General features: G+C 68.2%; 2 protein-coding genes across 2 annotated transcripts; one reads left to right on the plus strand and one right to left on the minus strand.

Annotated features, from left to right (window-relative positions):
* Positions 1–422: 422 nt before the first annotated feature.
* On the minus strand, positions 423–10642 carry IGFBP4 (insulin like growth factor binding protein 4). The gene is made up of 4 exons (XM_030023116.1): positions 10162–10642; positions 3961–4115; positions 3664–3798; positions 423–3356 (listed from the first exon to the last, which is right to left on the minus strand). Exons 1-4 carry the CDS (start codon positions 10622–10624, stop codon positions 3228–3230), a joined length of 882 nt encoding a protein of 293 aa, XP_029878976.1. The 5' UTR covers positions 10625–10642; the 3' UTR covers positions 423–3227.
* A 1101-nt stretch (positions 10643–11743) lies between these two features.
* Positions 11744–20492, plus strand: LOC115344763 (collagen alpha-1(XVIII) chain-like). Its single transcript, XM_041125391.1, has 21 exons — positions 11744–11760; positions 11972–12062; positions 13859–13888; positions 15178–15195; positions 15450–15665; positions 15942–16250; positions 16377–16496; positions 16581–16634; positions 16855–16881; positions 17290–17391; positions 17632–17676; positions 17851–17931; positions 18038–18079; positions 18191–18218; positions 18427–18704; positions 18869–18931; positions 19049–19117; positions 19296–19364; positions 19558–19752; positions 19963–20075; positions 20282–20492. Exons 1-21 carry the CDS (start codon positions 11744–11746, stop codon positions 20490–20492), a joined length of 2178 nt encoding a protein of 725 aa, XP_040981325.1.
* Positions 20493–20786: the final 294 nt, after the last annotated feature.

A 20786-nucleotide genomic window follows, 5' to 3' on the forward strand; every position in this document is an offset into this window, starting at 1 on the left:
CTGCTCCCACCACCGGCACGGGCACTTCCCAGGGCTAATTAGCTGGGGCTGGTCCTGCCGGTGGTCCCCAGGGACATAGTTTGCAGGGGCTCTGGAGCCAGGGCAGGCTGGCTGGACAGCCCAGGAGCTAAACCTCCCCAGGGGTCAGGGCTGCAAGTGCCACTCCTCTACCCTCTGCCACAGCTCGAGATGGCAGTGGGAGGGTGCCGAGGTTGCAGGCAGTTTCTGGTTTAATTTGGCTTGTTTGGAGGGGAGCGTTTCCATATGGCACACGCCGGCACTGCAGGAACGCAGTGCCCAGCCGGGTGGGATCCCCACAGACCCCTCGCTCCTCCTCTGCTTTGCTTCCCCTCTCTTCTTTAAAGCAATGCAACGATAAAATACACTCGATAGAAACACATTAAATATCAGGGAAAGCAAAATACAGTAATTATCTTCTTTTTTTCTTTTTGATGATACAAAGGTTCAAGTTTACTGTAAAAGAGGGTTGGTGCTACATGGGAGTCCGAAGGGACAGGCTTGGCCCAGGAGGAACTGACAGAAATCACATCGGCGCAGAAAAACACCGCTGGGGTTGGGGAGCCTTACGCTGGTATATGATCATGTGTAAATACAGCCTTAAACTACAGGAGAAACGATACAAAATGCTGGAGCCCTCTGAGCTGGACACAGAACATGCCCTGGCAAGCGCTGGCATCCCCGGCCCCTGCCTGGCCGCCTCCCGGCCACCCCAAAACCAGGAGAGGCTCCACTGGATCTGCCAGCGCTGCCCTGGCCGCATGCAGGGAGGGTCCGGGCGGCTGAGCCCGGCGGGCTGGGGCTGCCCACTGCATCCTGCACCCCACCGTGGTGCTGCCGGCACGGCCACACGGGACCAGCACCGTGACCGGCCATGGTCCCCAACAGCACCTCCCCTCGCCCTGGGAAACCCATCCTTTCCACGGTGGTACTGGGGCGCAGGGGGCTCCGGCAGGGGCAGGGACCCCCGTCCTCACCGACCACCATCCTGGCAAATTGACTCAGTTTGGAAGTTGTGCGCAGCCTCCGCCGAGCGGGGCCACACACAGCCAGCCGGGCGGGCGCCGGGGCAGGCAGGGGGTCCGGCAGGGCACGAGGGCAGGCAGGGGGTCTGGCGGGGTACCAGGGCAATTGGGGGATTTTGGCAGGAGCCCGGTGAGGCACCGAGCAGGGATGCAGCCGGTGGCTCGACAGCTCTGTGGGACCCTGCCGGGGACGGCGGTTTGCAGCGGGGCGGGGGCAGGAGCACAGCCCCACCGGACACACGGTGGGAGTTACTGGGGCCACACTGGGACACGTGCACCTCGGGACACGGGGCGTGACACGGGGACACTGTCACCCAGGTGAGAAGCCAGGCGAAGCCGTGCCGATGAGCTGCGATGCTGAGCCTGGTGCCAGCCCCCACCCCAGCTCGTTCCATCCTCGCTGTCCAGCCAGCCCTGGCCAACGCGACCGCAGCACTTGCCAATCCCCGTGCCACCCGCGCCCCTGCCAAGAGACATGGGGACGTCCCCACCAGTGCCAGGGAGCTGCTGTGCCGTGCTGTGCCGTGCCGTGCCATGCCATGCCTTGCCATGCCGGGGAGCTGTCGGGGACCGGCGCGGGGCAGGAGGGTGTTTCACTAAAACGGAAACATTTCGTTCCCATCAGGGGCCTTGGCACCCACTGGCATGCACGGGGCAAACCCACACGGAAAACCAAAACCTCCCACTGTGGCCATGGAGCTGGGGGGTGGGGATTGGCAAAATCCCCTCCGTCTTTGGCACACTTGCCATGGCAGCCAGCACGGCCATTTCTCGCCTAAAAGACATTTAGGTGAAAAATTTCCAGCCCAGCTCAAAAAAAAAGAAGAAAAAATATAGCTACAAAAATAGTGACAATTTCTCAGCTGAGAACTTTGTGCTGGCGAAATCTGCAGATCCTGTCACTGAGACGTTCCAGAAATTCAGCCCGGTTTTGTCACGCTGGCCAAGTTGGAAGAAGAGAAGACAGAAACCATCACCGGCAGTACCCCGCTCCGTGGAGATGGAGGATTTCTGCCTCAGGGGCCACACAGTCAGTTTTAAGAACCCACCAACAACATTTTTCAAATATTAAAAATCTTTGGGGAAGAAAAAAAAAAAAAACAAACAAAAGAAGCCCTTCCTGCTGGGAGGTGTTTCCTGGGTGTCCCTTGCCCCCCAACCCTCCCCTTGGACCCAGCGCCCGCAGGGACGCACCCCCGCACGCCTGGGGGTGCCTGCCCCCCCTCGCCCCGGGGACGGTAGCTGGGGACGGGGCAGGGGGAGACGGGACGGACGGGAGGAAAAGGCTGCGGCCGCCAGCTCTGTCCCTGCGCAGGGAGCGGGACAGGGCTGGGCTGTGGGGCAGGCAGTACCCGGGCTATGGGGCTGGGGGGGCTGCAGCACGGAGGGGGAAGGTCTCTTATTGCTTTGTGCGGCTGCGATGATGCCCATCGCACGCACACGCTTTGGGTGAGATGGAGGCGGGGAGGGTCCCAGGCAGGCGGTGGCAAGGGGGGGGGGTCTCTCCGGGCCCCCCTCCGCGACCGGTCCTTGCCTGGGCAGCCTCCCGCCACCGGGGAGGGCAGGATGAGGCACTTCTCCAGCAGCCGCACGCAGAGGTCTGGTGTGGACGGCAAGGCACTGCGGGCAGGGGTACCGCCGCGGCACCCCACGAGGAGCCGGCGTGTCCGTGGCCGCCTGCGGGGCCGGGCTGGACCAGGGCAGCAGCCGAGCCTCTGCCGCAGCCATCGGCCTCCGGGTCCCCCGGCAGTGCCGCGGCACGGAGGGGCTGGGGCGAAAGCCGGGGGGGGCACCGCGGGGTGGGCAGACATCGGAGCCGGCGGGAGCAGCACCGAGGGGCGGCTGCATCGTGGGTGCTCTCCACCCGCTCCGCTCGGGCGGCCTGACACCAGCCCCAGGGCAGCATCCGTCCAAGCAAGCGTCCGTGCGGGATGGAGGTGCCGCTGGCACGTGCCGGGGACCCCTCGGCAGTGGCGGCTGGCTAGTGGTCGTGGCGCAGGTCGCCGTGCCGTGCCCCGTGCCATAGGCAGCCCATGGCGCAGAGCACAGCGGCGATCCGGGGCCCGTGCCGCGGTCCCCCGGCACCGGGGAGCTGCTCGGCAATCGCGTCCCATCTCTTCCTCTCCTATGCAGCCCCGGTGGGTGTCCTGGCCGTGGCGTGGCGCGGGGCCGCCACGGTCGTGCTCACATGCTATCCGCCAGCTGGTGACAGTCCAAGTCCCCCTTCAGCTCCAGGAAACCCGGCAGCTTCACCCCCGTCTTGCGGTCCACGCACCAGCACTTGCCCCGCTGCCCGTCCAGCGCCGGGTGACACTGAGGGGACGGGTTCGGTGAGGGGGTGCCCAGCCTGGCCCCCACGGCCCCATCCCCATGGGCTGCCTGGCCGGGGCAACCGAGAGCTCTCGGGGGGGTTTCCCACCCCCATCCCACCCCGGGGCTTTTGCAAAGGGCCCCACAACACCCGAAGGGTGATTCCCACCGAAGCCAGGAGCCACGGGTGCCCTGCCATGCCCCAGCACCGGCTCGTCCATTCATCCCTCCCCCTTCCTGGTGTCACCCTGGCTCTGCAAAATGCCCCCACGCAAGTGGCCCCCCCATGATGGGTGAGAGCCCGTCCTACCTGCTTGGGGTGGAAGTTGCCGTTGCGGTCGCAGTTGGGGATGGGGATGACGTACAGGTCCTCGTGCGTGCGGGTCTGCGAGGCGGCCAGCCTTTCCAGCGCCCGGTGCAGCTCGCTCTGGCACGAGCCCTGTGCCTGCGGGAAGCGGGGGCTGAGCCGGCAGCGGGGCTGGCACGTGCCCCCGCCCCAGCGCCCCGGGACCCCAACCCTGGAGCACGGCCCAGGGTTGCTCAGCACCCACCCTGCCCTCCCCAGCCCGGCACCGCCCCGGTGCCAGCCGCCCACCGCGGTGCTCACTATGGGCCGCGTCTCCTCGCGGTGGTACGGGCTCCCACTGTTGCGCATCTTGTTGCCGTTGTTGACCCGCTTCGCCTGCTGCTTCTGCAGGCACTTGCGGTCGTGGATGCTGCAGGGGCTGAAGCTGTTGTTGGGGTGGTCGACCTCCTCCTTCTCTGCAAGGACACAGACGGGGGGGGCTCAGTGCCACGGGGCAGCCCCGGGGATGGCGGTGCCGCCACGGTGCCCTGGCCCCTGTGGAGCAACTTGCACCCCCAGGCACAACGTGCAGCCGGTGCTGCCGGACCCCCACACCGCCCTCCCCGGTCCCCACAGGCATCACCCCCAGCCCCGGGTTCCCCTCCTGCCCCTGCCACCGCACTGGGCTGAGCTCTCCCTGCAACTCCTGGGAGTTTTTACGACTCATTAGCCACGATTCACGGGCTTGTTGCCATGTGTCTGTTATTGTAGGGTTGCAAACGCACGCTGCGAGAGCGCCGGGCAGTTGCTCCAGTGTGCTGCGTGGCACGAGAGTTTGGTTGTGCCCTGGCCAGCCATGTGCCACCAGGCACACCCACAGCACCAGACCCACGGGGCTCGAAGGTGACCCTGGGATGCACAGGAAGCCCAAGGAAGCCCCCGGTGCCCCCAAAAAGCTGCCTCCGAGGAGCTGCAGTGGGAACGTGGGCACCGGGGCTGCACCGGGGCGGTGCTGAGCACCCGCCAGGCCTGGGGCGGCACCGGGCGCCACGGCTGAGAGCAGAGCTGTGCTCTGCCATGGGGCACGGCCCCCGCAAAGACATGAAAGAAGAAATTCCTGGAATAAGAAAGTTAATCTCCCGCGGGGCCAATCCCAAAAGGCGGCGTTTGGCATCCTCGCCTGCGCCAGGAGCACAGCCAAACTGCGATCCCAGATGTTGGCAGCTGGACGGAGCGTCATGAGACTCGAGCTCTCGGCGCGACTTTATTTTTTAAAAAGCTGCCGGTCCCTCCAGTTTGGGGCCCGTTAACACTCTGTGGAGGGGGGACGCCCCCGGGAGCCAGGGTCCCGCCTGCGCTCGGAGCCACGTCAGGAACAGCCTGAGCAGCATTTTGATTCCCAACCCGCCTGGGCTGTAAGAGGAAAGTGGCCAGGGCTCCCTGCCTGAGTTTATCCCGGGATTGGGTTTATATTCATCAATATTGCAGCCAGCAATGGGAAAAAGCTCCCAAATCAGGCGGGGGGCGGTCAGTGGGTGGAAGCAGCACCCAGGGGCTCACAGCACCAGGGACGGAGGCTGCCAGGGTGATGCCCAGCACCAGCCCTTCCCTCAGGCAGGCAGGCAGCAGGCAGGCAGCAGGCAGGCAGTGGGGTCAGAGCTGCAGCCTCCTGCCCGCCGCATCCCCATGGGATCCCAGCCCCGGTCTCCCATCGGCACCTCATGCGGTGGCTCCCCTGCGATGAAGGGCTCCTGGACCAGCTCCCAGCAGCCTGGTTAAAGTTCACAGCAAAGCCCCAATCAAAGCCTTCTCCTTCGTCTGTGTTGATTTGCTTTTTGTTTAATCTGTCAGTTTTTTCCAGGAAATGGCTCATGCCCTTGAAATTTGAAACACAAACCCAAAGTCTCCAGGACCCCGTGCAGAGCGATGCCAGCCCTGGCACACACCAGCCACGGGGCCATGGCGCAACGCAGGCACTGGCGGCAGAGCCCAGCCGGGGGCTCGGGCAGGGATGCTCCTTCCCACCCCTGCCTCCCCCCTCCACGTCCTCGGGGAGACACGCAAGGAAGAGCCGGGTGGGAGACCTGGCACTGGTGGGGACCACCATGCCAAAGTCCCGGCACCTCCATGCGCTGCTCCTGCGCCGTGGAAAGGCAGGACCGGGAGGCACCGGCCACTGCCCGCTGCCCGGGGAAAGCCCTCACCCAGCCCCAGCATGGACAAACACCCCTCCTCCCCCCGCCAGCCACCTTCAGAGCGTCAAATCTCTCAGCTTAAATAAAACCAGATGCCAATAACATTTTCATAAGGTCACATGAATTGTCGGTGCCTCTGGGCGGCGAGGCGGCTCCTGCCGGCACTCGGCTCTGGGGACAGAGCTCTGGGACCCACGGTCCCCTGACTCATGCACCAGCTCCGGGATCCCTCCCTGTGACGGGGATCGCTGCAGTCCTTGGGGTGATCTTCTCACCCGCTAAGCGACACGCGGCAGCTCGAGGAGCCTCTCGCCTCCCTTGGCGATCCTCCTGCACCAGCTGGACGAGGGAACTCCTCGCACTCATGCACAAAGATATGGAAAAAGCAACTTCTGTGGAGCCTGGAGGCCCCCGACCTGCCAGCCCCCCGTACGGCTCCCGGTGCAGCCTGCTCTGCCCCAGCCCCTTGGGAAGCACCACCTGGATGCCGGCCCAGCAGCACGCGGTGCCCCCAAACCTCCCCACATCTCTCCCTCCCCGGTCCCGCTCTGCCTGGCAGCCTTGGCCACGCAGGGCAGCCCATGCACCGGCCACCACCGCCCCGGTGCTGCCGGTTGCGGTTGGGGCTGTGCCGGCAGAGAGAGGTCTCCCAGCGGCAGGGGAAGACAGGCAGAGCGGAGGGGGGGGTGCCCGCTTGGCCAAGGGCTGGGGTAAGCCCCTCTGCTCGGTTTGGGATGGAAGTGGGTGCCAAGGGGATGGGAACGGGTGCTGCCCTCGGCGACCATGCAGACCGGCCGCCCCATCCCGGCAGGAGGAGGGTTTCTGCACAGCCTTCTGCTCGGCCCATGGACAGGAGACACAAACGAGTCATTCAGCGTCGCCTTCAATTAACGGGAGCAGCAAATGAGGTTGGTCACATGCTGAACTTGTGATTCACCGTGCTGAGCCCGAGGGAGCAGGGAAGGGCTCCGGCTCCACCGCGCGGTTCCTGTGGGAGGAGAGCCTCCCCGCTCCGTGGGAGAGGGACAAGTGTCAGGGGTCCCCACAGCTCCAGCCCCGCTCCCCCCTACTCCACCAACCCAGGCGCAAAGGACCCCACGTGCCCCGTGGGCCAGAGGGGACGCATCCACGTGTCTGTGGCCAACGTGGCACGAGCCGTGGTGAGACCCAGCACCCTCTGCTTCCCCGTCTGGCACCCCCAGTGTCGCCTGCGGGTGGTCCTGGCAGGGCCACGGTGCAGCACCGGCTCTCTTGGCTGCCGGGGCTTTCGATTTGGCAGGCGCCGGCACGGGGAAGTCTGTGCTCGTCCTGCCAAGCGCTGGTCCCGGCGGAGCGTGGGGAGCCGGAGCACGGGGGTGGCTGGGGCATAGGCACCTACTCCCCCTTGGCCAGGGGCACCAGCCAGCACATCTGCACCTCCCGGCTCAGCGCCCGATGTGAGCCCGATGGAGGAGAGGTCGGGATGCAGGAGAGGGAGTGAGGGGCACTTCCCCATAGGGACCAGAGCCTTGCCAGGAGTAGCACCTGGCCCGGAGAAACCCAAGCATGGGTGAAGGCCAGACGCCATCCCAGGGGACAGATGGGACAGGGCAAGAGCCTCGCCTGTCCCCCTGACCGGGCGGAAAGGGGCCGTGATGGATGCATGCGGGGCGGACACCGCCGGGGGCTGAACCCAGCCTGTCCTTGCTGCCCGTGTGCCGTCCAGGTGGGGCTCGGCCATCGCTGTCCCTCCTGGCCACTGCACACAGGAAGGGAACAGGATCCGTCCCTGCCACTGCTTACAGCAACCACACGGGATGAATGCAACTCCCATGGGGTCAGTTTTTCCCAGACATAATTATTTACCCAGCATGAAATCACTCCTCGTGTGTGCTGGGGAAAACGTCCTCACCTATTCCCAGCTGCCACACACGGGTTCAGCCATCACCTCCCCCAGGCACCCGCAGGCTGTGCCGAAAAGCCGCGGCTGGAACCTCGCGGGGCTGGCCCCGTCGCAGGGCTCTGGCCCAGCAGTGGGATGCCCCGGGAGCCAGCCCGGAGCTGGCAAGGCTGGGATGGGAGGCAGGGACCAGGGTCCTGCACAAGGTGCCCAGATCCACAGCCATGGGAGAGGGTCTCGGGTCAGAAGAGCGGCCACCCGCTCCCTCTCTTCCTAGCAAATCCTGCGGGTCCCGGGCGAGCAGAGAGGCTCTTTTCTGGCGATGGAGCAGGGAGCCATCGCCCAACCCTTCGGAAAGCCCAGCCCCCTGCCGATCCCAGCCTCTTCCCTGGAATGCGGAGCCCCCCCCCCCCCCCCCCCCCCCCCGGGCCGAGCCCCCAGACAAAGTGTTTACTGTACAAGCTGCATGTTAACTGCTTCCCAGCCGCCCGCCCGCTGCAGCCTCCACTGGCCCGGCACCCGCTCAGCCCCGGGGGACACAGGCACAGCCGGGGGGCACCTGCTCCGTACTTCTCTGCCCCTAAATAGGCATTTAATTCCCTTCTGCTTACCCGCAGGGGACCCACTGGATGCACCGGCCGTGCCGGGGTGCCCTCGCTGTGCCAGGCAGGGCTGTGGCGGGAGTGATGGAGCCTGCAGCCCCCAGCCCCACACTCCCACTGGCTCCGGGCTGCCAGAGCGGGACAGGGACCCACGGCTCGGATGTCCCACCGGGACCTTCCCACCAGGGCCGGACCGAGCAATGGGCTGCGGGGTCTCCTGCCCACGTCCCGCCGGGCTGTCCTGGGCGAAGGGGCTCGCTGCTGCCCACTCCCCCCATCCTGCCACCTGCAACGCTGCAGGCAGGCGCGGTGCCTGGTGAGCGAGCCCAGCTCCCACGGCCACCCATCCATCCCCAGCAAGGCCAAAACACGGCGGGAAGGAAGGGAAAAAACTGCAAGTCTGTTTCCTAAAGGCTCTGGGAAAAAATGTTGCGTTACACGGGGCACGGCCAAAACCAACAGGCCTTGGCAGCCTGACACAGCCCCGGGCCAGGGAGCCCAGACAGCTCCTGCAGGATGTGGGATGAGGACAGACAGGCAGGGTAGGGGGTCTCCGCAGCGCACCCCATGCCGAGCACTCACGGCCAACTCCTGTCCAGGGAGAGGGGTCGCCGGAGGGGCCCATCCGCGAAGGGCCCTCCTCACCATGGGGACACCGGTGGAGCTGCCATGGACCAGCCATGCGAGGAGGGAAGCAGAGCTGGGCTCCAGCCCTTCTGGGGGGACAGGGACAGACACCGCTCCAGCCCCTTCTGCCCGTCGGGGAGCTCTGGGTGACCCCACGCGGAGACACAGGGCCAGGACAGCTTGTGGACCGTCCTGTGGCGGGATGCTGCTCCCCATCTCCAGGGGACGTGGTCCTGATCACAGCCCGCAGGACAGGGAAGGGGGAGCACAGCATCCAGACCCACTGATGGCCCAGCCCCACGGGCCAGGACTCCACGCTCAGCCCAGGAGTGGTTCTGTTCCCACTGTCAAAGCCGCGGTGCGACCAGCGCAGCTCTGGGGCTGGGCTCCCACCTCGGGCTCCACTCCCGGCCCCAGACCCTGCCCGAGCACCAGGGGGGTGGCAGGGGGCCACGATCGACACCTGTGAGAGGGTCCTGGGGCAGACACACGTAGGCAGAGCCTACAGGCAACAGGCTTCTCCGGCCTGGCCCTGCCTGCTGCCTGCACTGTGCTGCCCTGTCCGGCCGCGGGAAGGACACGGCTCTTGGCAGAGCCCCGGCACAGAGCCCAGCCTGACCTGCCTGCGAGGGAAGCAGGTGCCCCGAGGCCTCTTTCCTGTTTCCCACCGGGAGCATCCCAGGGAAGGGGCAGCGCAGGGGTCACTGTGCAACGGGAGCTTCCCTGGCAGCTGGGACCTGTCCCCGGGGGCCGTGGGTGCCGGCGGGACCCCGAGCTGCCCTGCCATCCAGGGGCACCCTGCAGCCGGGGCACGGCGGGTGATGAGTCCCCACGAAGCACCCCACTCCAGCACGTGCGGTGCCACTGGCCTCGGCACTGCTGCGCCCGCGGTGGGTAAGGATGGCGCAAATGGGACCCGCTGGTACCCGGCTGCGGGAGCTCAGCACCGCTCCCTCCCTGGGACGCGCTCCGTGTGTGCCCATCCCCGGGCTGTCCCATACCCTCCTGCCGCGGGGTCCCCCCCTGAACCCCCCAGCCCCGCTCCCGGCCCCGTCGCCCCAACTCCCGCCAAGCGAGCGGAGAGCCGGTCGCCGCAAACCGGGGCTGCCCGGGGAAGGGGCGGCGGGGGGGGTGGGGGAGCTGCGCCACCAACCCGGCGAGGGGCGAGAAGCCCCCGGCACCCACCCCTCGCCCCTCTGCCGCCCGGGACCGGCCTTACCTGGGGGCTGGAGGCTTTCCTGGATGGCCTCGACGTCGGCCAGGTCCGTGCAGACCCCCTGGCCGTGCATGAGGGTGTGCAGGGGCCTCGGTACGCCGCGGGGCGGGTAACACCGGAGCCCGGCGCCGCAGCGGGCGGTGTAAACGCCGCAGGGGGTGCCGCGGCCGAGGGCGCAGGTCGCGCAGCAACCGCAGCCCGGTTCCCGCACCAGCTCCGCGCAACCCTGCGGTGCTTTGCAACGAGCCAGCCGCTCCTCCGAGCACGGCGGGCACTGGATCGCTTCCTCGCCGCCGCCCGGTCCCGCCGCCGCCGCCAGCAGCAGTAACAACGGCAAGAGCGGCGGCGGCGGCGGCGGCGGCGACGACGACGGCGACGACGACGACGAGGACGGCGGCGACGACGACGACGACGACGACGACGAGGACGACTGCGGCGGCAGCGCACGCCCGGCGGCCCCGCGCATGGCGGCTCCGCGCCCGCGGCTGGCGGCGCTCGGCTGGCGGCGGGCGCGGGGCGGCGGCGGCGGCGGCGGCTTTATGCGGCCCCTGGCCACACCTCCCCGCCCGCCGGCACCGGGGCCACCGGCGGGGGCCGCCCCCCCACCCCCCGCCGCCACCGGGGAGAGCCGCTCCCCCGCCGACGGCGGGGGAGCGGCTCTCCCCGGTGGCTTCCCGGTGGCGGCGGGTTCAGCACCGGGGAGGGTGGATTCAGCACCGGCGCCACCGGCGGGGCAGCTCCGGCGCCGGGTAGCGCGGAGAGGCAGCACGGAGACCCCCGAGCCGTCCCCAACACCCCGTCCCCGCAGACCACCCCCTCGCAGCCCCGCTGCCCCCCGCAGCCGCCCCGACACCCTGCCCGCTGCCGCCCGCCCGGTCCTGAGAGCAACTGGGATGAACTGGGGGACGCGCATACGGGGCTGCATCGCGGGGGCTGAGACCCCCAGCGTGGAGCAGCCCGGGGTGGGCTCCACTTCCCGGGAGCGGGGGGAGCAAAAGCGCTGCCGGCAGCACCGCATCCCGGGCAGCTCAGCCCCAGTCTGGCCAGCGACGCCCCGGGACGGCTCCGCCGGCTCCCCGCGCCCCACAGCCCCGGGATAAGCTGAAGGCTGCCGGCACCTAGCGGCTGCTGAGGAAAAGCGGGCGGCAAGCCGGGCGGGAAGCCCGAGCATCCCTCCCCGCGGCTCCGGCCCCGCCAGTCCCTGCAGCGCCCGGGCAGGGACGGCCGGGCAGCACCGCGGCAGGGCGGAGGCCCCGGGAGACGGCAGGGACCCGTCCCTGTGCCCGGGGGGACCGGTCCCCGAGCATCACCCGGGGGGACGGGTGACCCGTGAGCTGGCCCCAGGGGCATCTCAGCCAGCGCCGGGCTCGGGGCAGACGAGGGGACCTGCCTGGATGGGGTAGGGGGATCGTGGGCACGGCCCGGGGTGGGTGAGCGCCGGCACAAGCACGGCCTCGCAGACCCTGCCCGGTGGGAGATGCCACGGCGCCCGGGCAGGCCTCGCACGGGCTGTCCCCCACGCGCCCGGCTCGCTGCAGGGGGTGGCAAGGTGGCAGAGAGCCCCTCTCCCTGTCCCGGGGACAGGATGCGCTGTGGCCAGGGGTAAGGCAGAGACTTGCTGAACTCGTGCCGTGGAACGAGGAGCGGCTGTGTGCTGCAGGGAGCGTTGTCCCGCGTGCCCAGGGACACACCGCCACAGCAGCATCTGGGTGCTGGCCGCGTCACCACACTGGCCCTGGGCAAGGCCAGCAAATCCGCCACCCCAGGCTCCACAAAGACTGATGAGATGACCACAACCATCCCCTACTACCAGCACCAACAGGGAGACGGTGCAGCCTGTCAGGAAGGTGACCTTCACCGTGCGGGACACGAGGAGCCAGCCTGGCCCATTGCGGCACTGCAGGGTGAGCACAACATGCAGGGAACAACCACATCCCGCAGGGTCTGCACTGGACCCACCGAGGACCTGGCTGAGCAGCGGGAGCCACTGGGGTTTGTGACTGCGCTCTGCACCTTGTACATGGCAATTAACAGTCATTAAACATTGGGCCTCGCTGCAGGGCCCTGGAGTGGGGCTCGGTGTAGTGGGTAGGACGAGAGAAGCAGAGCCAGACTGTAATGCAGGGCCTGGGCTGAGAACCCCAAACTCATCTCATGGGTGAGTACATCTAGGGCTCAAACCAGCATTTTGAGGCTTGTGTGCCAGCACTGGTGGCACTGGCCGTGGGGGCTCCCAGGACCATCTTCTCTCTCCGGTGCAGGTGAGCCGGTCAGCACCATGTGTGCAGGCAGGACACAGGCAGGCAGGTGGGACCTAGAGGTGGGCAGGCAGGGTCTGTGTCCCCCCCTGCTCCCCAGCCCCCCTTCTCCCCTCCCAGCCAGTGTGGGGGCCCTGCAAGGCATTGGCACCCGGCACCGCTCCAGAGCCCCTGCCCTGGCTGGCACTGCTGCACCGTGGTGGCCATGACTCGGGGCAGAGGCGCCAGCCTTGACACAGTGTCCAAGCAGGGACCAAACCCAAACAGGTGCCCGGCCCCGCTCAGGCTGCGGCACCTTATCAGCCTTTGGCAGCGCTGAGCGCCTGCTGGGGAGACTGTTGTGTCTGCGGGTGGAGGCAGCGGAGCAGTGCTGGGGGCCGGTGGCGCACACAAGGGATGGGGATGCTCTTGCCCCCCCTCTTCTGGCCAGGAACCGCTCCTCCGGGTCCCCATCCCAGAACCATCCTGCGAGATGGAGAGGGGCTGGGCTGGTGCACCCCCACAGCCACGCTGCCCTTCACCCCCATCACAACCCTGCAGCCAAGGAGGGTGCTCGGTGCATGGTGTTCAGTGCTCAGTGCACAGTACAGGATGCTCGGTGCAGCCCAGCTCCCCCGCCTGTGATGGGGCAGCCCCGTGCACCCAGGCCCGGGGCTCTGTGGGCTCCCAACACCTCTTTCCCAACCTCGGTGGCTCATTGGGGTTCCCAAGGATGTGGGGGGCTCAGGCTGCTTCCCTGTAACTCTGCCAAGCAGGGTCTGGAGCAACCCCAGCCCTGGGGAAAGGCTGCAGGTCAGGGGCAGAAGAGGGGCTGGAGGTCAGAGAGGGCTGGAGACCCCCGGCTAAGGGTGGCCCTGACGGAGCTGGGGAGACACAGGGCCCTTTGCGCCCAGTGTGGGACATGGTGACTGCACACACTGCAGGGCGCAGGTATCGTGCCCGCTGCAGGACCCTGATGCCTCCTGGGCTCTCACAGCCTCGTCCCCCGGGCTCAGCCTGGCTGACCCATGAGCTGGTCTCCATCCCCTCCCGGCGCCAGGCACCAGTGGCCGGGCAGACCCCATGGAGCACCCGGCTGCTCTCGCCACAGCTGATGCCCCTTGCTCTCAGCCAGCCCCTTCCTCCACTCCCTTCCTCGCTGGTTTTACTCTCCATTTCCAAGCAGCATCTCCTCCCTGGCCCTCCCTTGCCTCACTTCCAGCAGCTCCTCCTGGCCCTGGCTCCCTTCCCTGCGATTCCCGGCTGCCCTCCTTGTCCCTGGCCGCAGGGCAGAGGGTGACATGGCTGCGTGGGTGCTCAGCCCCCGCCGGATGCGGTCCGTGGGACACGGGTGCTGGGGCGGGTGAGGGGCGTGTCGGGCAGCGCGGGGGCCGCCGTGATAACAGTGGGAGCCGTGCCGGGGCAGCGGGAGCAGACGGTGCAGGCGAGCGGGATGAGCCAAGCCCCAACGTCCTGGGCAGCCTGGCCCCGAGGCAGCGGCATGGGGTGCAGCGGCCCCCAGCATCTCCTCCGTGTGCTCTGCATCCTCTCGGTGCTGGCCGGACGCCTGCCCCCCACCACGGCCCAGTGGTTTTACCCCCTGGGCTTGGAGGACACCACGCCGGATCCGGGCACCAGCCCCATGGCCCCCACAGCGTCCACCCTGGATGGGGAGGAAGGTAGGCATGGCAGGATGAGAGCATGGATTCCCCGGCACCCCCGGCTCCTGCACCCCACCAAGGAGGAGGAAAGGAGGTGTGGGGTGCCAAGGTTCAGGGCTGCTGGTGGCACCGCTGCGGCCACGGCAAGTGCCGGGAACTGGGATTGCCGTGCCACGCCGGTCCCCCTCCAGCCCTGCCACCTCCCACCCTATTGCCCCTTTGCTCTTGCAGACGGAGATGCCCGCAGCGTGGAGCCCACGCGGAAGGTGCTGCTGAGCAAACCCCCGCTGGCGATGACCCCCAGACGCCGGGAGCCCCTCGCCAGGGGGACAGCGAAGGGTCCGGGCCATGCTCCGCTGCGCACGCGAGGCCAGGTGCCTTTCCCCGGCAGCATCCCCCCCCTGCTCCCCCAGCCCTCCCAAAACTCCCCAGCCTCTGCCGGGCCCCTCGCCGCGTCCTCCCCCTTATCTGTGTGCTGCCCACACAGCCGCACCAGCCCGGGCAGGGCAGCGTGCCCTGCTCCAGCCCCCAGCCACGGCTCAGCTGCCTCTGCCCCCTTGGAAAGGAGCTGTGGCAGCTCCCGGCGTCCACCCGCATGGCACAGCCCCATGGCAGAGCTGGGGCTCAGCCCCCACCCCGGGCGGCGGGAGGGTCCCGCGTGCCCCCCGGGATCCCCCCAGCCCCGCACTGAGCTCTCTCCGTCCGTCCTAGCAGCACCGACCCATGGTCACCCCAGAGATCTTCGAGGGGAGCGCGGAGGAAGAGGAGTTCCTGCAGATCAAGGTGGTGGAGGGGTCCTGGTCCCCACGGGGGCTGCGAGGGGCAGCCCAGGATGGGCACTTGGGCAAGGGGCTCTGGGGGAGGAGGGCTGACAGGGTGGGACGGGGTCAGTGCTTGGGGGGGTCTCACGCTCAGCCCCTCCTCTCCTCTGCACAGACGACAGCGAAGGGGCTGCCCCGGCGGTTGCCCCCAGCCCCGGAGACGGACCCTGCTCTCCAGGTGAGAGGTGGGTGCAGGGCACCCATGCCGGACCCTGCAGCCGGGGCTGCCGTCCCGTGGCTCACCACTCTCTCCCTCTCCAGATGCACAACGGCTCCGGCTGCGTCTGCCCCGTGCGTCCCGGCCCTCCCGGCCCAAAGGTGAGGTGGTCCTCCCCGTGGAGAGGCATAGGGGTGCGGGGACCCACAGTGACCCACTGGGAGAAATCCCATGTCTGTTTTGGCCGTGCAAAACCATTTCTGCTGAGGATTTGGACTCTCGCTGTGGGGTCTGGGGCGGGGGGGTGACTCAGGTGTCCCCTGGCAGGGGGGCAGCAGGTTCCCTCAGTGGGCACCGGTGGCGGAAAGCATGAGGAGCCGGGAGCTGGGAGCCAGGCTCTGTCTTTCCCCGACAGGGAGAGAAAGGCGACCGAGGGTCCCCGGGAGAGAGAGGCCAGCCTGGATTCCCTGGGGAGAGAGGAAAGTCCGGCAGCTCAGGGCAGCCAGGTCACCAGGGGCCCCGGGGTCCGCCGGGTCCTCCGGGACCGCCAGGGCCCCCGGGACCACCGGGCGCCTGGGGAGCCAGGAGCCCTCCCGTGCCCGCCGCCCTCCCCGAGGGATTGGGGAACGAGGTGAGAGCCAGAGTGAGGGGCACAGGGAGGCGATGCCGGGGTGGGTGGGCGATGCCGGTGCTGGCTCCTGTGTCCATCCCCGGCTGGACTGGCAGGGATGGGGAGGGCTGGGGTGCGTGGCCGTGGGAGTGGGCAGCCCAGAGGAGGGGGACCAGGGGATGGGACGCAGCCATTCACCGACTCTGCTCTCTCTTTCCTCTCTCCCTCCAACCCAACAAGCAGCTGGGAGCGTCCAGCCCTGTGGGAAATCCAGGACCCCCAGGTCCCCCCGGGCAGCCTGGCCTGCCCGGACCCCCAGGCTACCCAGGCCATGAAGGCCCCCCAGGGGTCCCTGGGCGGGAGGGGCAGCCGGGACCCCCTGGTCTGCAGGGGGCTGTGGGACCACCCGGTTTCCCTGGGGCTGAAGGACCTCCAGGGTCTCCAGGCTCGGCTGGGCCAGACGGACCCCCGGGGGCACCAGGGCTCCCAGGGCCACAGGGTCCCCCCGGGGTGCCTGGGCATGAAGGACCCCCTGGTCCCGCAGGACCTGCATCGCTCCCTGGCAAACCAGGGCTCCGAGGGGAGCCGGGATTCCCCGGACTAAAGGTAAGGGGGGATTCCCACCCCAGCCCATCCATGGCCCTGGGGCCAGAGCCCTGCCGCTGTGGGGCCCAGGGGGACACGGGGTGCTGAGCCCCCGTGCTCACCACCCCGTGTGCCATGTGCCGGCAGGGTGAGAAGGGCGAACGTGGACTACCGGGCATGCCGGGGAGCCCTGGCCGGACCGGAGAGACGGGCTCCCCAGGCATGCCCGGTCCCATGGGGCCGCCGGGGCCACCGGGGGACTACAGGGTGAGTAGGGGGTCCCAGGGCTGTGGGTGTTCAGGGGCGGGGGGCAGCCCCTCACGCTCACCCCGGCACATCCTCTCCTTCCAGTGCGACTCGCGCCACGCAGGGCACCGTGGATCGGCCGGGCCACCGGGCCCCAAGGTGAGCCGGGGGAGCGGGCACCGTGGGTGACGGGTGGTAGGAGCGGGGGCACAGGGACGGCATCGGCTGTGGCCGTTCCCCAGTGCCGGCGCCCAGACCACACAGCTCCGTGGCGGGTGTCACCCCGTGGAGCGACACACGGTGCTGTGCCAGGGGGCCGGGAGTGCCCGGGAAGCCCTGGAGCAGGGACACTGATGGGAACTCTCTGCTTTCCTTCCAGGGAGAAAAGGGTGACCCTGGAGAGCGGGTTTGTAGCCGCAGGCACCGGCGCGGGGGGAGCTGGCTGGGGAGGGTCCTGTCCGCACACCCTGAGTGTGAACCCGAGCCCCATGCGCTGCCTCCGCTCCCCCACTGCCCTCTCTCTGCCAGGGCAGTGCCAGCCTTCGGCTCACCCCGGTGGCACTGTCGAAGTCCCCAAATGGGCTGGGGCACTGGGGGGGGGGCAGGCAGCGAGTCACACCATCCCCTGGGGGACGTGCAGATGCACACACTCATGCACACACGGAGCGTGCACACCCATGCAAGCATGCAGTGCACCCATGCATGCACACAGCACACACCTGTGCACAGCTGTGCACGCACACAGCGTGCACACATATCCGTCCCCACCACCCAGCACAGGGTCTAATCGTGCCTCTCTCTGCGGCTCACCCAGGGGTGCTGCTACGGGGAACACGGATGCAAACCAGGCCACCTCCCTTTCCCCAGCACTGGCAGCCAGTCCGGCTCCTGGGTGCCCATCAGTGGGTACCAAACGGTGAGTCCTCAGGGCTCGGGGGGCCCCGTCATGGCGAGGGTTGCCCAGGGACCCCAGCCTGGCCTTGGGGACCCTGCTGCCGGAGCCCAGGCGGCTCTGCATGCCCCACAGCACAGCTGACCCCACCAGCAGCCCCGCAGGGCTCACAGCCCCAGCTGGGATGGAGGGATGGAAGATGGAGGGATGGAGGATGGAGAGGGGGAGGATGGAGATCAGTCTCAATCTTCTCTTTCTCTGCAGGGTGGCAAAGAGGAGCCAGAAATTTACGGAGCGATCATACCCCATGTGAGAGACACTGCCTGGCTTGCATCTGCGCGCTGCCCTGGCCCGGGGAGGTTCAGCCCCGGGAGGGGAACGGAGCGGGAAGGATGAGGGACAGCAATGGGGTGTCTTATAGCTGCCCTCCCAAAAGGCAGCACCAAAATAGCCCAGTCCAACCTCCACACTGCTCTACTGCAGGGTCTTCGAGGTCCCCCCGGGAACCCTGGCCCACCTGGCCCCCCCGGCCCCCCCGGAGCACCAGGTCTCCTCTACCTCAACGTAAGGTCCAGCATGGGCTGTGTACATGCCTGTGCCAGAGCACGCATATGCGTGAGCATGCACGGCATGAGGGGCTCCCCACAAACCTGCCTGTCTTTGCTTCCAGAGGATCTACCCCATCCGTGCCCCGCCGCCCTGCAAGCAGCCGGTAAGCCACGGCCTCGCTGTCCCCGAGAGAGACCCTGTCCCCTCCCCATGCACCGGGACGGGCATCCCTGTGCACGGCAGCAGTAACAGGCCCCCCCCCTTGCCTTCGCAGGCAGCTGCCGACGCAGGCTGGGCAGCAGGTAAGGGCATTTCTCAGGTGTTTCGGGGGGTCCAGCCTCCACAGAAACACCTTTTGTGAAGTCTTGCCTCCCTTCCCGGGTGCCAGGGCCACGCCACCCTGCATGGGTCCCTGGCACCGCAGCTGGTTCTCCCACCCGGCTCCCATGGGAGCATCTAGCCCCTGTGCCAGGGCACCTTGTGACCCCCCACCCTCTCCGGGCTCTCTAGATGCTGACATCCCTCAGACGGAGCCGCCGGACCCCCACGCCGATCTCCGGGTGCGTCCTGGCTGCGGCCGCGGGCAAGCCCCCCAGGCTGTCCAGCTGCCCCACGCGCCCCGGCTGGGCCGTGAACCTCTCCATCCCTCCCAGCGCCAGACGTGGGTCTTCAGGTCCAAGGAGCTGATGCTGAAGTCGGGCAGCGCCGTGCCCGAGGGGAGCCTGGTCTACGTGCGGGAAGGGAGCAGTGCCTACCTCCGGACCCCCACCGGCTGGAGCCGCCTCCTGGTACCGTGCACCGAGGACGCCCCTCGGGGTCCCTCGCAGGGAGGGGGGGTCCGGGCTCCAGCCCTGGCAGCTGGCACCGGGCTGGATTTGGCCCTGGAACAGCAGAGCTCGGGGAAGGAGCTGGTTCCCTCCTAACCCGTCTCTCTGGTCGTTGCATTGAGCAGCTGGAGGATTCGGAATCGCTCTTTGTCGGTGATGACCCCTCCGCCTCCACCCCACGGTACCAGGTGAGGGGTGCGGGCAGCCGCCGGGTCCGCTCACGTCCCAGCAAGGGACAAGAGCCCTCCTTTGCCTGCCGGGGGGGGGACAGGCCCCTGCGGGACTGTCGTCTCCTTTCCATCCAGGAGGCGAAGCAGGTGAAGACGAGAGGTCCTGACGTGGGGCTGCCCGCGCTGGCCCCGACGGACTCGCTGGTGAGCCCTGCTGCGGCTCCGGCCGCGCCAGGAGGGACGTGCCGTGGAGACGGGCTGTTGGCGGGGCAGTGCCAGCCCGGCACACGCAGAGCCTGGGGTCGTGTTGGTCTGGGGAGGGTGCTGCACCCACGGCACAAGGATGGGTGTCCCTGGGCTGACCTGAGCTGTGTTATTCCAGGTCCAGAAGGAGGAGGGACAAGGGCTGCCCCAGATCCTGCCAACCACCATCGCACCGCGGATCCCATCAGTAAGCAACGCCCGGCCCTGGGGGTGGGAGACAAGTGGCCTAGCCATGGGAGAGCGGGGAGAGGTGCCCGGGGGACCCCCTCCATGCCTGGCCAGCACCGTCGGAGACTCGCACCCTCCCAGGAAGGGGGGAGCAGAGACCTCGATGTCTGGCCATGCCTGAGCCTCCTCGCTGCCCTGCCTCCCGTCCCCAGCTCCGTCTGGCCGCCCTGAACGTTCCCCTCGCTGGCGACATGAGCGGGATCCGAGGTGCCGACCTACAGTGCTACCGGCAGTCCCAGGAGGCTCGGCTCTACGGCACTTTCCGGGCGTTCCTGTCGGCCCCCGCCCAGGACCTGGTCTCCATCGTCAAGAGGACAGACAGGACCCTCCCCGTCGTCAACACGAAGGCAGGTACCCCCGTCCCCCGTGGGGGCTGCAGGCAGCAAAGCCCTGTGGCCCCTGGTGAGCCTCGGTGGGGGGATCCTTGCCCGGTCCTGCTGCACGCCGGCCGTGCTTGGCACTTGCATTTTGGGGAGCTGGGAGGAACCGAGGGCAAGTTATTGCCCACAAGGGCATCGCCCCGGCCCCCGGCTCAGCACCGCTGCTTGCACCCGCAGGGCCAGCTGCTGGCCAAGTCCTGGAGCTCCCTCTTCGAGGGCCAGGCTGGTGCCGCCCCACGGGGCCCCATCTACTCCTTCAACGGGCGCAATGTCCTGATGGATCCCCTCTGGTGAGTCCAGCCACAGGGTGATCGCCGGCAGGGCATCCCTGAGCAAATGCACCCATGCCAGGAACCGGGGTGGGTAAGGGGGGCTGCAGTCGGTTCCCCCCCTCCCCGCCCCTGGCGCTTGCATGGATGCAGGAGCTGCTGCAAAGAGCTGGAGGTGTCCCGGAGGGTGTCCCCCCAGCCCCTCTCACCCCCATCCCCGTCTGCAGGCCCCAACGGCTGGCCTGGCACGGATCCACGCAGCGGGGCGGCCAAGCCCGCAAGCGGGATTGCCAGGGCTGGCACAGCTCTGGCCCTGGGGAGGGTCTGGCCGCCCCCCTGGGCGAGGGCAAGCTGCTGGCCGGGCAGCGGCACAACTGTTCCGAGGCGCTGGTGGTGCTCTGCGTGGAGGTGGCCTTTCCCTACCGGCATATGTGGTGACCCCGGCACCAAGGCACCGGTGACCCCCCTGCCGCATGCCCCACGCAGCCCCCCCCCCGCATCCTGCGGGGATGGGGATACAGCCCCGGGAGCCTCGTGGGCAGCACCGGCGGGGAGAACTGCGGCATTGGAGCGAGACCACTGAGAGGACACCAACCCCGTGGCCGGGTTGTGCCGTACTCGTCCCCGGCTGTGCTGTCCCTGCAGATCCCCGTGCCGCGGGGCGGCAGGGTGATGCCAGGCTGTGCCCGGCCACCTCCCTGCACGTCCAGCGAAGCGAATGCTGTCACTGCC

Source organism: Aquila chrysaetos, chromosome 8, assembly GCF_900496995.4.
Source record: "Aquila chrysaetos chrysaetos chromosome 8, bAquChr1.4, whole genome shotgun sequence".
Classification (NCBI taxonomy): Eukaryota; Metazoa; Chordata; class Aves; order Accipitriformes; family Accipitridae; genus Aquila; species Aquila chrysaetos.

Coding starts and splice junctions, on each gene's coding strand:
- IGFBP4 (XM_030023116.1), bottom strand. CDS start 10,624: ATGCGCGGGGCCGCCGGGCGTGCGCTGCCGCCGCAGTCGTCCTCGTCG. Junction 4,116..10,161: donor GGAAAGCCTCCAGCCCCCAG/GTAAGGCCGGTC, acceptor GTGTCCTTGCAG/AGAAGGAGGAGGTCGACCAC. Junction 3,357..3,663: donor GCAACTTCCACCCCAAGCAG/GTAGGACGGGCT, acceptor CCGTCCCCTCAG/TGTCACCCGGCGCTGGACGG.
- LOC115344763 (XM_041125391.1), top strand. Junction 18,219..18,426: donor CGACGCAGGCTGGGCAGCAG/GTAAGGGCATTT, acceptor CGGGCTCTCTAG/ATGCTGACATCCCTCAGACG. Junction 18,932..19,048: donor CCTCCACCCCACGGTACCAG/GTGAGGGGTGCG, acceptor CTTTCCATCCAG/GAGGCGAAGCAGGTGAAGAC.